At 23.6% G+C, this 14,372-nt stretch overlaps 5 protein-coding genes across 5 annotated transcripts, besides 31 other annotated features; 2 read left to right on the forward strand and 3 right to left on the reverse strand.

Moving 5' to 3' along the window:
* Positions 1–14: 14 nt before the first annotated feature.
* Positions 15–44: a sequence feature (AT_rich).
* Positions 45–57: 13 nt separating this feature from the next.
* Positions 58–100: a microsatellite.
* Positions 101–176: 76 nt separating this feature from the next.
* Positions 177–245: a sequence feature (AT_rich).
* An 86-nt stretch (positions 246–331) lies between these two features.
* Positions 332–374: a sequence feature (AT_rich).
* Positions 375–545: 171 nt separating this feature from the next.
* Positions 546–618: a microsatellite.
* Positions 619–623: 5 nt separating this feature from the next.
* Positions 624–776: a microsatellite.
* Positions 631–719: a microsatellite.
* A 77-nt stretch (positions 777–853) lies between the features above and the next one.
* Positions 854–897: a sequence feature (AT_rich).
* A 193-nt stretch (positions 898–1,090) lies between these two features.
* Positions 1,091–1,223: a repeat region.
* Positions 1,224–1,231: 8 nt separating this feature from the next.
* Positions 1,232–1,268: a sequence feature (AT_rich).
* Positions 1,269–1,368: 100 nt separating this feature from the next.
* Positions 1,369–1,468: a microsatellite.
* Positions 1,469–1,620: 152 nt separating this feature from the next.
* Positions 1,621–1,759: a sequence feature (AT_rich).
* Positions 1,760–1,835: 76 nt separating this feature from the next.
* On the forward strand, positions 1,836–2,153 carry EDI_199320 (uncharacterized protein; the record flags this gene model as incomplete). Its single annotated transcript, XM_001739489.1, has 2 exons — positions 1,836–1,906; positions 1,958–2,153. The coding sequence occupies 2 exons, from the start codon at positions 1,836–1,838 to the stop codon at positions 2,151–2,153; spliced, it is 267 nt and encodes an 88-aa protein (XP_001739541.1).
* A 188-nt stretch (positions 2,154–2,341) lies between these two features.
* Positions 2,342–2,370: a sequence feature (AT_rich).
* Positions 2,371–2,385: 15 nt separating this feature from the next.
* Positions 2,386–2,452: a microsatellite.
* Positions 2,451–2,489: a microsatellite.
* Positions 2,490–2,744: 255 nt separating this feature from the next.
* Positions 2,745–2,891: a microsatellite.
* A 26-nt stretch (positions 2,892–2,917) lies between these two features.
* Positions 2,918–3,074: a microsatellite.
* A 39-nt stretch (positions 3,075–3,113) lies between these two features.
* Positions 3,114–3,235: a sequence feature (AT_rich).
* A 71-nt stretch (positions 3,236–3,306) lies between these two features.
* Positions 3,307–3,439: a microsatellite.
* Positions 3,440–3,465: 26 nt separating this feature from the next.
* Positions 3,466–3,507: a sequence feature (AT_rich).
* Positions 3,508–3,519: 12 nt separating this feature from the next.
* Positions 3,520–3,691: a microsatellite.
* Positions 3,595–3,771: a microsatellite.
* A 167-nt stretch (positions 3,772–3,938) lies between these two features.
* Positions 3,939–4,096: a microsatellite.
* A 66-nt stretch (positions 4,097–4,162) lies between these two features.
* Positions 4,163–5,605, forward strand: EDI_199330 (uncharacterized protein; the record flags this gene model as incomplete). Its single annotated transcript, XM_001739490.1, has 1 exon — positions 4,163–5,605. The coding sequence occupies one exon, from the start codon at positions 4,163–4,165 to the stop codon at positions 5,603–5,605; it is 1,443 nt and encodes a 480-aa protein (XP_001739542.1).
* Positions 4,659–4,691: a sequence feature (AT_rich).
* Positions 5,579–5,689: a sequence feature (AT_rich).
* Positions 5,685–8,888, reverse strand: EDI_199340 (glycerol-3-phosphate dehydrogenase, putative; the record flags this gene model as incomplete). Its single annotated transcript, XM_001739491.1, has 1 exon — positions 5,685–8,888. One exon carries the CDS (start codon positions 8,886–8,888, stop codon positions 5,685–5,687), a length of 3,204 nt encoding a protein of 1,067 aa, XP_001739543.1.
* Positions 8,889–9,267: 379 nt separating this feature from the next.
* Positions 9,268–9,318: a sequence feature (AT_rich).
* A 297-nt stretch (positions 9,319–9,615) lies between these two features.
* Positions 9,616–9,638: a sequence feature (AT_rich).
* Positions 9,639–10,600: 962 nt separating this feature from the next.
* Positions 10,601–10,630: a microsatellite.
* Positions 10,631–10,647: 17 nt separating this feature from the next.
* Positions 10,648–10,708: a sequence feature (AT_rich).
* On the reverse strand, positions 10,702–13,227 carry EDI_199350 (cation-transporting ATPase, putative; the record flags this gene model as incomplete). The annotated part of the gene is made up of 1 exon (XM_001739492.1): positions 10,702–13,227. The coding sequence occupies one exon, from the start codon at positions 13,225–13,227 to the stop codon at positions 10,702–10,704; it is 2,526 nt and encodes an 841-aa protein (XP_001739544.1).
* Positions 13,005–13,045: a sequence feature (AT_rich).
* Positions 13,228–13,291: 64 nt separating the features above from the next.
* Positions 13,292–13,966, reverse strand: EDI_199360 (cation-transporting ATPase, putative; the record flags this gene model as incomplete). Its single annotated transcript, XM_001739493.1, has 2 exons — positions 13,292–13,693; positions 13,793–13,966. The coding sequence occupies 2 exons, from the start codon at positions 13,964–13,966 to the stop codon at positions 13,292–13,294; spliced, it is 576 nt and encodes a 191-aa protein (XP_001739545.1).
* Positions 13,923–14,051: a microsatellite.
* Between the last annotated feature and the right edge of the window lie 321 nt (positions 14,052–14,372).

Raw genomic sequence — 14,372 nt, forward strand, 5'->3', positions numbered from 1 at the left:
TCAGTTATGTTATCTTAAAAATAAAATAAAAATTAATAAATTTTCTTCAAATTATTTAAAAAAAAAAAAAATAAATAAAAAAAAAAATAAATAAATAAAAGATGCACTACCCGGGAATCGAACCCGGATCTCCACCTTGGGAGGGTGAAATTCTACCATTAGACCAGTAGTGCTTCTTAATATATTTCTTTTTATTTATTAATATTTCATTATATTAATATTTACATTAATAAAATATATAAAATCATTCATAAACACAAAATACTTACAATGTAATATGTTTGTCTTATTAGTAAAATCTTTTCATATGATAAACAATAACTGAAATAACATAATAAAATAATTAACCATTAAAATTTATTAATTTTTTTTATCCTTAATTCATCTTTCTTGGTTTTTCTATTTGAAATAAAAAGTAGATAAATAAGTATTAGTTTTATTTTATATAACTCTTTGTTTAGTAGTGAACAATTAAATCATTATGTTTTAATAATCTTTATTCATCTTTCTATTGTTATTTATTTTTTAATTTCTTGAGAAAGTGATTTTTTGTTTATTATTCTTTTTTTATTTCTTTTATTGTTTTTTTTTTCATCTTTTGTTTTCTTTTTCTTATTTATCTCTCATTTATTCATTTTTAATATTTCTTTCATCTTCTTTATTTTCTTATTTTTATTGTTTATATCTTTATCACTGTATTATTATATTTATTTCCATTTAACATCTTCATCAAATTGTTCATTTTTCATTATATACTCTTATATTCATTTCATTATCAAATATACTTTCAACATGATATCATCATTTTATAAACACATATCTTCTATTATAACAAACAACATTCCATCAACACAATAATAAACATTTTTAATCTTATAATAATGATTAATATAAATTCTAACTAATTTCAATTTCATAATCCGATGATAACTAATAACTTTGATTCATTTTAATTATTGTATGATATCTCTGAATTGCAATATTTGAGTCCCAATTATTTAACAACGAAAAGAAATGAAACAAGACAAAGTAATATTTTAATGATAGAGGAAAAAAAGGTTAATTAATACCCACGATTGGATTGTCTTCATATTGAGAAGTAATTACCTCAGCTTTTTCAAAAGTTCTACTTCTGTCATAAAGTCCCTTTCCAACGAACTCAAATAAGAGTGTTTTTCTTCTAAAATATTATCAGAGTTTCATGGGTAAAATGTTAGGTTTTTATTGAATGATAAAAAGATTAATGAAATAAAAATAATTTATTTTTTGTTTTTAGATGAATAAACAAATAAATGTTTGTGTTATTTCAATCAAAAATAATAAGAATGAGCAGAAATTAATTGTCATTGATTGATAAAGAGAATTGACAATAGAAGCAAAATATAAAAAATAAGAATAAGTTAATGATTAAATAATAATGAGTATAATGAAATTAAATAAGTATACTACAGTATAATAAAAATAAATATTTGATTTAACATTAACAGGTTTATTTCATTTATTAATTATTCAATAATCGTATGTGGTTATATTATACATATCCAATTCTTATTTTTATCATGAATTTCATATAAACTAATTATTAGTATTAGTTAGGATAAAATAAAGAAGGTAAAAGAGTAATTAATAAAAAAAATTGTATTTACTGAAAATAATTTATAACATAATAATACAAACAAGAAATGAAATAACTTTTGATAATTCAATATTTGTTCATTCAAAATATTAAAATTTTGTGAAAAAAAATATAATTTAATTTCTAAATCGAGTTTTAAATAAAGAGGAAAAATTGATGAAGTTAAAATTATTTTAAGTTCAAATTAAATAAAAGAAGAATGGAAAATACAATAAAAAATGATAAAGAAAGAATGAAATTATGGTATCACTCAGTAATGATAATATCAGTGTATTTTGGTGATATTAAAGAATTTATTAAAATAGAAATCTGAGTTAAAAGATTTCAAGGAAATATTGAACGATTTCATTTTAATCCAATTCCTTTAAATGAACATTCAAGAAAATTCTTTCCTAATACTGAAACATTTCATATTTATAATGAAAATGATAAAATATTTAATGATGGAAAGATATTTAAATATGTAATATGGTATACAATCGGTTATTCAAGATATTTACAAGAAAAAGAAGAATGAAATAATGAAAAATATAGAATTTACATATGCTAAGTATATCATTAGAAGATAAATCTCTTAGAAATAATTTTGTTTTATTGGTTTTTATGAACTAACATTAACTAATAATGAATTTATTTTTTTAAATGTAGTTATAAAAGAATGAGTTAGGACATAAGAGTATTAAGGAATATTTTATTAATACCATCAATAAAACTATAAAAAAATATAATTAATACGGAATTATATATAAAATAATAATAATAATAATAATAATAATAATAATAATAATAATAATAATAATAATAATAATAATAATATTATTATTATTATTATTATTATTATTATTATTATTATGAAAAATATATAAACTAATCTTATATTAACAAATAAATGTGAAAGATATTAACAATGTTATAATATTATAACCATATCAATGAAATAATAATAATAATCAGAGTCACTTTATTATTTATCATCATGATTATCAATACAATAATACAATTTTAAATGAAATAATTTATAACAAAAAAAAGAGTTTCAATACTATAAACATAAACAGATAATTTAAACAGAGTGTTTAATCATTACCACTATGAGAATAATCAAGATAAATAAAGATATAAAATTAGAATATTATGATGAAATAATATGATAATAAAAGTGAATATAAATTAAAATAATAAGAACATAGTGCATTATAAATCGAAAGAAAACAATGAAATAATGGAAATGAAGAAGATAAATAATAATGAAATATAGAAGAGATTTTATAAATCATGTGGTAAAAGAATTAATAAAAATGAATTTAATGAAATATATCAAATTATACAAAATAAGAATGACATACCTAAACTAATAAAAATTTTAAAGAATAAATATATTAAATATATTAAATTGAAATTAAATAATGTAAATAATCATTTAATAAAATACAATAAACATGAATGTTAAGAAATTATCATTTAAAACAATGAAGAGTATTAATATAAAAGAAATTAATATAATTATTAAAATTAATACAAGAAAATGATACATTTGTTTAAATAAACAAAACAATAATTACAAATTAAAATAATGTAATATTTTTAATTATAAAATAACACTAATCGAACATATATTATTAAAATTGTATTGTAAACAAGAAGGTGCAAATTGATAACCATGAATTGATAAATAAATATATATCAAGAATAACTAATATAAAATATAAAATAGATATAATAAAAAATGAAGAAACAGAAAATAAAATGAAACTCATCTTCAATAAAATCAAATAAGTAGAATTAAAAGAAGAATAGAAATAATGAAGTGTTTAAGGCATTGAAACAAGAAATATTAATAAAATTGAATAATCCATAAATATTATTATATTCATATAGAAGATTAATAAGAATAATAAATGAAATGATAAAAAGATAAATCTAATATCTAATCATAAAGTGTAAATTATAGAAATGGTTAAGATAAAATAATACAAAATTAATAAATAATAAAAGTAATATCAGTAATAATAACAATAAATAGAATAATTAATAAAGAAACAGTAAGAATAGTAAAAGAACATTGTATTAAAACATTATGAAATAATGATAAAATAGATTCAACAGATATAAACATGAAATACATAATGAAATAATGTGGATACCACTGAGATGAACATACTTTATAGAAGTACTTCATGAACAATACACTCAATAGAATAAATATAATGTCAATAAATAAATTGAAATAGAAAAATGAAAGATATTGAAATTTAATTTCGTAAGTATTTAAATGAATTTTGCATCACTAATTTGAAATTTAAAGGATAAGAATAAAAAAAAAAAGAAAATAAATTTATAAATAATGATATTTATTTGAGTTATAACAAAAAAAAAGAAGAATAAGTTAAAAAGATGAGAAAAACAAATAATACAATATAGATTAAAAAAAGAAAAGAGAAAAATGAATTTTATAATAAATTGCATCATTCTTTCAATAGTTCTGTCATTAAAAAAGAAGAATAAACTGAGAAATAGTCAATTAAGATGAATATTTTTACAAGTACAGTAAAATATTTAAATGAGTATTTGTATTGTTCAATTAATTTTGTTGGAGAGAGTCATGAAGTTTTAATACCATATAAACAAAGAAATAATTCATTACCAGGAGATGAAGTATCAGTTGCAATACAACCAATTAAATATTGGAAAATAGAAGGAGGTGATGAAGATAGTTTAGAAATAGAATATAGTCAATTATTTTTTAAAGAAAAGAAATATAATAATATGGTAGAATTAAATTATAATGAAATCAATAGTTTAAGTGAATTAATTGAGTTAATTTTAAATAGAAAAGAATATAATGGACATAAACTTCAACCAACATGTGAAGTAATATATATTGAAAGATATGAAAAATATAAAGATATTACAGGATATATTGAATATGGAGTATTTTGGCCAGATGATAATGGATTGTGTTCATTAAAATGTAATCAAGAAATTGAAGGGTGTCATGTTATTGGAGACATTGATAGAGAAGAAAATATATTTATTTTTAAAAGAATTATTAAAAGTGGTAATTGTTATGATTTTTCTGAAAAAATTCAATCACTAAAACAAAACAATTTTCAACAACTAATTTATTATGATGAAATAAAAATTTCTCAAAGAGTTTTACAAAAAATAAATCAATTAATTAAAGAACAACAATACAATGATTATTCATCATTAATGACAATTACTATTGATAGTACTAATACACAAATGTGGGATGATGCAATTCATATAGAAATGGTAGATAAAAATATTGTTAATTTAGGAATTCATTGTGCAAATTATATTATTGAAATGCAACCATCATCAAAAGAACTTAAACAAATTGAAAGAAAGTTATTTCAAAGAGAAAGACAAAAAATTGTATCAAAAACAAAAGTAAATAAATATGTTTTTGATACAAATAAAAATTGTAAAGCATTTTCTATTATTTTAAGATATAATTTAAATACACATGAAGTTGAAAGTATTTATGGTGGAACAACTTATATTACAATAAAAGCTCATTTTACTTTTGATTCATTTACTAAATCTATTATTTATAATACATTAATGGATGAAAGAATAAGTAACACAGTAAATCAAGACTATTTATTTTCAAATATGATTTATTTAAGTGATTTTGTTAAAAATAATTTTCATTATCATGAACATAAAGGAAATGGAATTGGAGAAACAATTATTAAACAATATGGTCGTTTTTTCTCAGAAAAAATAGGAGAATTATTACATGAAAAATATGGTAATTTAGCTATTGTTAAAAGAGATAAAAATGTTTTTATTGCATCATTTAGAAGTCCATTAAGAAAAGCAAAAGATGTTTTTGTTATTAGACAAATTTATTCTGCAATTTTAAACTTATCAAAAGAAGAAATGATATATTATGTATGTGGTGGTAATGAAAAGAAATTTAAAACAATATTTCAATTATGAATTTAATTTAATTTATTTATTTGAAAAAAAAAATTTATATTTTTTTTATTTTAATGATTTAAAATTGAATTAATTGTTTTTATTCTTCTAAAGCAACAACTGGATAACATGCAATAATATCTGTCATTTTTGGTATTTTTACTAATATTTGTCCTTTGTTGATTGGTGCTTTAATTGGTGATTGTTTATGAATAATTTCCATTACTTCAAATATTTTTGATCGTGGTACTGGTTTAGTTAATTTGACTGGTACTCTCATCAAATTTCCTCCTTCTACTGGAAGAGTTGTTGAAAATACTCTAAATGGTTCTATATGTTCTTGTCTTACATAAGCAGCTCCTCTTGGACATGAATTTCCTTTAATTGATGTAATTTCATTTGATTTAGCATCAATTTTAACTTCAATTGGACATCCTCTTGGACATACAATACAATTCATATGTTTTACTATTTCTCCTTCTTTTTGTTCTATAACTTCTTCATGTGGTTTAGGAATAACTGTAAGTATAACTTCTTGTCCAATTTGACAATCTTTAGGAATTACCCAAACATGTCCCATTTCTGCTGGAATAGCATGTTCAATTTCTTCTTCTCCAATAATAGTTTCTCCTACTTTTGCTATAACATGAGCACTTCCAAAGTCTTGTTTAAATCTAAATGATAATTTTTGTTTCTTATCACTAATAACAACTCTTTCTGGTACACAATAAAGAAGTTCTGGTGCTGGAATAACTTTAATTGATTCTTTTTCTCCTCCTACTGAAAGTGCTGCTGCTTCTCCTGCAATAGCTCCTTCATTTGATGCTTCATCTGCAAGATCATGTACATGTAATTGATTACCAGCTGCATAAATACCTTTCTCAACACATCTAAATCCATCTACAATTGGTCCTCTAGTTCTTGGATTTAATTGTACATTATGTCCAGCTTGTTGAGTTAAATCTGGTTGAGGAATAAGTCCAACAGATAACAAAAGACAATCACATTCAACTTCATATTCTGTTCCTGCAATTGGTGCAAGTGTTTTTGGATCACATTTTGTCACTGTTACTGAAGTAAGACGTGGATATCCATTAATTCTAGTAACAACTTCTGATAAATGAATTGGAATATTAAAGTCTTTACAACATTGTACTACATTTCTTTGTAATCCAGAAATTTTTGGAAGAATTTCATAAACTCCAAGTACTTTAGCTCCTTCAAGAGTCATTCTTCTTGCCATAATTAATCCAATATCTCCAGATCCTTGAATTATAACTTTCTTTCCTGGAAGAATTCCTTTATAATTAACTAATGCTTGTGCAAGTCCTGCTGTCATAACACCTGCACATCGAGTACCTGCTACTTTAATACCAAATCTTGATCGTTCACGACATCCAACTGTAAAAATACATTTCTTTGCATGAATTTCAACTGGTGATGTTCCATAAACAACTGCTTTGACAACATATTCTTCTCCTTTATTTTCAACATCTGTAACATATGTATTTACCATAAAAACTGCTCCTGCAGCTTTAGTTTCTTCACCAAGTCTATATGCATATTCTGGTCCTGATAATTCTTCTCCATATCTTCCAAGTCCAAACCCTGAATGAATACATTGTAATAAAACTCCTCCAACTCTATCCATACGTTCAATAACAGCAACTCTAAGGTCTTTCTTTGTATCAAGTGCTGCTTTAGCTGCTGCAAGTCCAGATGGTCCACCTCCTACAACTACAATATCAAATTCTTTTCGTTCAATAGTTTCATCATTACATGGTTTAGTAATATGTGGTTCTGGGATTGTTTCCCATGATGGATATTCTTCTTCTGTAAGTTTCTTTTCTTCTCCACCAGCAATATATGGTGCTATTTCTGATCCTGGATAATTCTTTGCAACAGCAGTCATTGGAATATTCAATCTTTTTGAAAGAATTTCCATAACTCTTGGAGTACAATATGATCCTTGACATCTTCCCATACCAGCTCTAGTTCTTAATTTAACTGCATCTACAGTTCTGGCTCCTTCATCAATTGCAGCATTAACATCTCCTTCTGTAACCTTTTCACAAACACAAACTATTTTAGAATATGCTGCATCTTTTTTAGCAGCTTCAGCTCTTTCAGAATCAGTCATATTTCTGAATTTCTTACTTAAAGGTACATATTTGAAATCATTTTTCTCTTCTAATACAATCTCTGGATGTGACTTTTTAACAGCTTCAACAAAAATGTTTTTAGTGTATTCAGCAATAGCTGGTGATGCAGTAAGTCCTGGTGATTGAATACCAACAACTTCAATGAAACATGGGAATTTCTCATTCTCTCTAATAACAAAATCATTATGTTCAACAATTGCAGGTCTTAATCCAGCAAATGCAGAAATGACATCTACACTATTAATTGTTGGAACAAGTAATTTTGCAAGATCAAATATCTTCTTTAACCCTTCACTAGTTGTAGTTTTATCAGTGTAAGATTCTTGATTGTCAGCAGTTGGTCCAACCATGATAGTACCATCAACTGTTGGAATAATAAGAGTACCTTTTGTTACTCCTGTTGGACATGGGAAAATAACATGTTTAACCATTCCTTGTAACTTTCTATCTAATAAATATTCTTCTCCTTTTCTTGCTGTAATATGGAAATCAGCTGGATATAACATTTCTGAGACTTGTGAAGCAAAAACACCAGCACAATTTAATAAAACTTTAGTAATGAATTTCTTTCCATTTTCACAAACAACTTCATACCCATTATCAATCTTCTTAATTCCATTAACACTAGTGGAAGTGTAAATATGAACACCATTAGCTTTAGCAGTAAGACAAGTTGCAATAGTAAATTCATAAGGATCAAGAACAGAAGTAGTTGGACAATAAATAGCTTTCTTAATGTTTTCACTCAAATTTGGTTCTTCTTTATGAATTCTTTCATAATCCCATAATTCAACTGGAACGTTTTTAGTTTTAGCAATTTCCATGTATTTATTTAAATTAGGTATTTCTTCATCAGTTTTAGCAACCATCAACTCCCCACAAGTAGTAAGACCAAAGTTAAGTTTTGGTTGGAGTTCATGGATAAGAGTGTTTCCTCTTACTACAAGTCTTCCTTTCAACGTTTCTAATGTAGTGTCAATACCACAATGAACAATACCAGAGTTAGCAGAAGTAGCTCCAGTAGAAACGTCTCTAGCCTTTTCTAACAAGGCAATCTTAAGATTCTTGTATTTAGACAATTCCATAGCACAACAAGCACCAGCACAACCAGCTCCAATAATGACAACATCATACGAAGACATGTTTAATTTTTTTAAATGAATATGTTTTTAATAAGTCCGAGTTTATATAATACAGGTCTCGTGGGTAGAAGATTCCACTGCTAAAATGAGAATTTCTTCTTGTGATTCTCTTTTCTTATATCTACTTTCTTCTGTTTCTCAATAATTTTCTATAAGATTTGTTTTAAAATTCTTTAACGTGGCACCAACTTTTGTAAAAGCGAAAATTAAGAAAAATAACAATTATTCTATTCAATTCTATTCTTCTTTTGGAGAGTAAAAAATCAAAGTAACTTTCTGGAAGTTTTCAAAAAGTTGAAGTTAATAGTAAAAATACTGTATTTTATATTGAATTATTAGAAATGATACATTGAATTTCAACTGAAATTCGATGATTCTCTATTTTTTTAAATAAGTTAGAAAAACAAAATAATACTTAAAAATAATAATAGTTCACAATAAAAATTGTTATTTATTTTCAAAGAAAAAAGAATTAAAGAAAGATACAATTCATTTGTTGAGTAAATAAAATTCTGTATCATTTTCTTCTTAATAGATTTAAATTATAATAGAAAATGATAGGATAGTTTTAGTAATTAATGTTTTTTTATATTATACTTAATGATATTCAATAATTATGAAATATTAGTTACAATTTATTCTTATTCATATTTCATTGTTTTAAAACGCATTATTACTTATATGGAATCATCTAAACACAGATTGAATCAATACCCATTCTAATTGGTATAATTTATAATTATAAATTATCAGAGTTAAGATATGTTAAGTTTGATTATGGCTGAAAATATTAATATAACTTTGATTGTTTATTTTGAAGTATCTTTCGTTTTATCATAACAACTGTTAAATACTAAGAATTCAAATTAAAGTTTATGAATTTGAAATGCATTCTTGAGATACTTGAATTGATGAGTGTTTGATGATTTTATTCATTTTTAATAATCATATGTTTCTTTTTCATACCTTTATAATAGTATAAATAAGTATTGTATCTAAAAAACATTACAAATACAATTTAAACTTTTAAAGTCTTTTAAATGTTCATTATTCTTTCATTGTTGTGAAATAGAATAAAAAGATTTAGAATGTTGTTAATGAAGTTATGTATTTAAAACAATAATAAAATTGGTAAATAATCATTCAAGAAATAAAATAATACTCTACACTCTTTGTATGTCTTCTCTCATATTTACTTTTAATATTTAATTCATAATTACCATATCAATACTAAAAAAGAAAGATTAAAAAAACCATAATCAAATAATTGAGATGATAATGATTTCAAAACTCAGAATTTACTAATAGAAATAACCAACTCAATATGAATAAATAAATAACTTAACATTTAATATAAACATAGTATACTTCTCTATTATACATTACTTGTTTATGAAATAATTATAAAATTGTAAATTGATAGACATATTTATTAACACTTTATGATATGAAATTGTCCTAAAAGAGTATTGTTGATAAAAAGAATGTCATTAAAAACAAATGAAAAGGAGATAATTTCAAAAGTGATATTAAAGAATGAATAGTTTCTAACCTAAATTATTGTTTGATGTATTCAATGATATTTCAATGATAATTTATTGAAATTGATAAATACTTAATGAAAGAATCAAATGTACAATTACCAATAAACACAGAAAAGAATAAATAAAATGAAAGAGAATAAATTTTAAAGGAAGAATAAAAGAAAAAAGATAAATAAATAAAAAAATAAAAAAATAAATTCAAATTCAAATTCAAGTATTTTTAAAAAAAAGAGAAAGATAAAAATAATAGAATTAATTGTAAATTAAATTTAATTACTAAGAAGAGATTTCTTTTCTAAATCATCATCATCATCAGAACTTTCAGATGATGAAGTCACAATATCTTTCTTATCACAAAATCCACAACAAAGGATTTTTGTAAGGAATGATGGTTTATTTTTAAATTTCTTTGGTTTAGATGTAGGTACAGGAATAAAGAAAGAAATTTGACCAATGATTAAAGTTATAAAAGAAAGAAGAAGAGATAATAACCAAGCTTGCCATGAAAGTCCATATTGACCTTGTAAAGGAATAAAAGGAATACCATCAAATAAAATACCAAGGAATTGAACAATAATAAATTGAACAATAATAGTAATAGCAATAATTGATAAGAAAATAAAGTTTGTAAAGAGATTAGAAAAGACATTATGTTCACCATTTACTTTTCTTGAATTAAATTCATTAAAGACTTGACAAAAAACAAAAATATTAAATATTAAAGTTTGAAGTTTAATAGTATCATTTTTAACATCATTAATACTCTTAAAACCAATATTATCACCAACACAATATTTACTAAAATCTTCACCACCAGAATGACCAACAATTTTAACAAAACCACAAGGCGAATTAAGGAATGGAATATATTTTCCAACAAAAACAATTGATAACATAATAATTAATTGATAAATAGTTTGAATAATAATATTTCTTATCATAATATTTGAAATAAGTGAATTAAATCTACCAAATGGTTTTCTATTTAATAATGAATCTGTTGGTTTTTCTGTTCCAAGTGCTAAAGCTGCCATAGTATCCATAATTAAATTAACCCATAACATTTGAAGTGCATTTAATGGTGATTCACCAATAAATATAGAACCAATAACACAAAGTGAAAGTGCTGAAATATTAACAGTTAATTGGAATTGAAGGAATTTTCTAATATTATCATAAACACATCTTCCCCATTTTATTGAATTAACAATTGATTGAAAATTATCATCTAAAATAACAATATCTGATGCTTGTTTAGCTACATCAGTTCCTCTAATTCCCATAGCAAGTCCTACATCTGCTGCTTTAAGTGCTGGTACATCATTTGTTCCATCTCCTGTAACTGCAACAACTTCTCCTTGATTAATAAGTAATTTAACAAGTCTTTCTTTATCTTGTGGTGAACATCTTGCAATAACTCTAAGATTTTCTAATTTTTCAATAATTTCTGAATCTGTTAATTCTGCAAATTTAGGTCCTTCTATTGCAATATCATTTTCTCTTGAAATAATATTACACTGTTGTGCAATTGATCTTGCTGTTGCTATATTATCTCCTGTTACCATTCTAACAATAATTCCTGCTCTTTGACATATAGTAACAGCTCTTGGAACTTCTCTTCTTACTGGATCTTCAATTCCAAATAAACTTAATAAAATAGATCCTTCTTCATTAGCACTTTCATATTTTTCTTCTAAATTATTAGGATTAGCTGGTGCCATGTCTTTATATGATAATGATAATGTTCTATATCCTTTAGATGCCCATTTTATTTGACATTCTTCAAGTTCTTGTCTAATTTCTTCTGTTAATTCTTTAATTTCTCCTTTTTCATTCATATAATATTTACATTTTTCTAAAATCATTTCTGGTGCTCCTTTTGTAAACATTCTAATAGTATTTGGTTTGTCTATCCAAACAAGTGTATTCATTCTCTTTTTAGTACTTGAAAATCCAAACATTTGATAAATATTATTTTCATTTCTTTTTCTAATTTCTAAATAATCAACTCCTCTTTCTTTTATATACATTAATAATGCTCCTTCTGTTTTATTTCCAATAACATTAATTTCTCCTTTTTCTTCAATTAATGATGTAGATGGTGAACTATTAATTGAAATATTCATATTAATTATTTCTTCATATTCTTTAGTAATTTCAATTCTTTGATCTCTTGTTTCCATTTTAATTCCTCCAAACCATCCATTTACAACTGTCATTCTATTTTCTGTTAATGTACCTGTTTTATCTGAACAAATATTAGTACAATTTGACATTGTTTCACATGCTTTTAAATGTCTTACTAAATTATTATCTTTAAACATTTGTTTCATTGAATATGCTAATGAAATAGTAACTGCAAGTGGAAGTCCTTCTGGAACTGCAACAACAATAATAGTAATTCCAATAATAAAATAATCAATAATTCCTGTTAATGAACTCCAATCAAATGAATATTTTTCACAATATTCTTCCCATTTTGGATTTTCTCTAGTAACATTACATTCAAGACATCCCTCAATAATTCCATTCTTTTCATCTGCTTTTAATACATCTTTATGTGTAATTTGTGATATTATATAATAAATACTTAAAATAATAAATACTATTATTCCACATCCTATTCCTAAATATCCTATTTTAATTGCAAGTTCATCTAAATTTTCTTGTAATGGTGTTGGTGTATTTTTATTTTGATTAATTGATTCCATTGTTTTTCCCCATAATGAATTTGGTCCTACTGCAACAACAAGCATTTTTCCATTTCCATCTGTAACTTTTGTTCCTGACATCATAATAAAATTTTCTTCTGTTTTTTTAATTGCAATTGATTCTCCTGTCATATTAGCTTGATCAATTCTAAAGATCATTCCCATGAATATAAATTCCATCAGCTGGAATAATATCTCCAACATCTAAATTAACTATATCTCCAACAGTTAAATTAAATATTGATATTTTTTGATTTTTTCCATTTCTAATAACTTTAATTCCAACATCTTTTTCTTCTTTTGAAAGAGCTAAAAATTTTTTTTGTTTAGAATAATCTGATACTGATCCTCCAAGTGAAACTCCAAGAACTGCAAGTAAAATAGCTATTCCTTCTATCCAATCTGTATTAATTTCTTTATTTTCTTCTTTTTCTTTATTTAAACATTTATTAACTGAATTAGGTACAACAAATGCTAATATTAATGATATAATTGCTGCAATAATAAGAATAATAAGTGTTTTGTCTTGAAGTGCTTCAAACCAAATTTTCTAAAATGGAATAATAATAGGATCTGGTGTTCTATTTTTTCCAAATTGTTCTTGTCTTTTATTGTATGATTCATCACAAATTCCTTTATCTAATTCAACTTTAAGAATTTTACTAATTCCAATAATTCCTCCATATTTATCATAAATTTCTTTATTATTAGTACTAATCATTTTAGCTAATTCACATCCTTGAATTTCATAATAAGGTGTTCCTTCTGGTTGTCCTGTATATTCTTTCTTTTGTTCTTCTTGTTTTGATATTTTTCCTCCCATTTATTATTTACAATTATTATTATTATTTTTTTTTTTAAAAAAACTTCTTATATTTATATCTCTTTTTTTTTTCTTGTTTTCTTTAAAATATTCTTTCTTAAAACTTAATAAATTTAAAAATCATTCATTTTTTAGAGAGACAAATCATCATTTTCAATTTCTTCTTCACTCATTTCATTTCCATCTTCATTAGTTGATGATGGATTATATAAATTATCATCCATATCAATTGAATTATCAAAATCTTCAAGATTTTCTTTTTTTTCTTCTTGTTCTTCATCAGAAGATTCATTATAAGTACCACCTCTTTGATCTTGTTTTAATTGTTGTTTTTTATCAATTTGAGATAAAAGTAAATTCATTCTTCCATATAATCTTAATAAATGTTTATATGAAAGTGTTCTAC

The sequence above is a fragment of the Entamoeba dispar genome, genomic scaffold (assembly GCF_000209125.1).
Source record: "Entamoeba dispar SAW760 scf_1105229462189 genomic scaffold, whole genome shotgun sequence".
NCBI classification, from domain to species: domain Eukaryota; phylum Evosea; order Mastigamoebida; family Endamoebidae; genus Entamoeba; species Entamoeba dispar.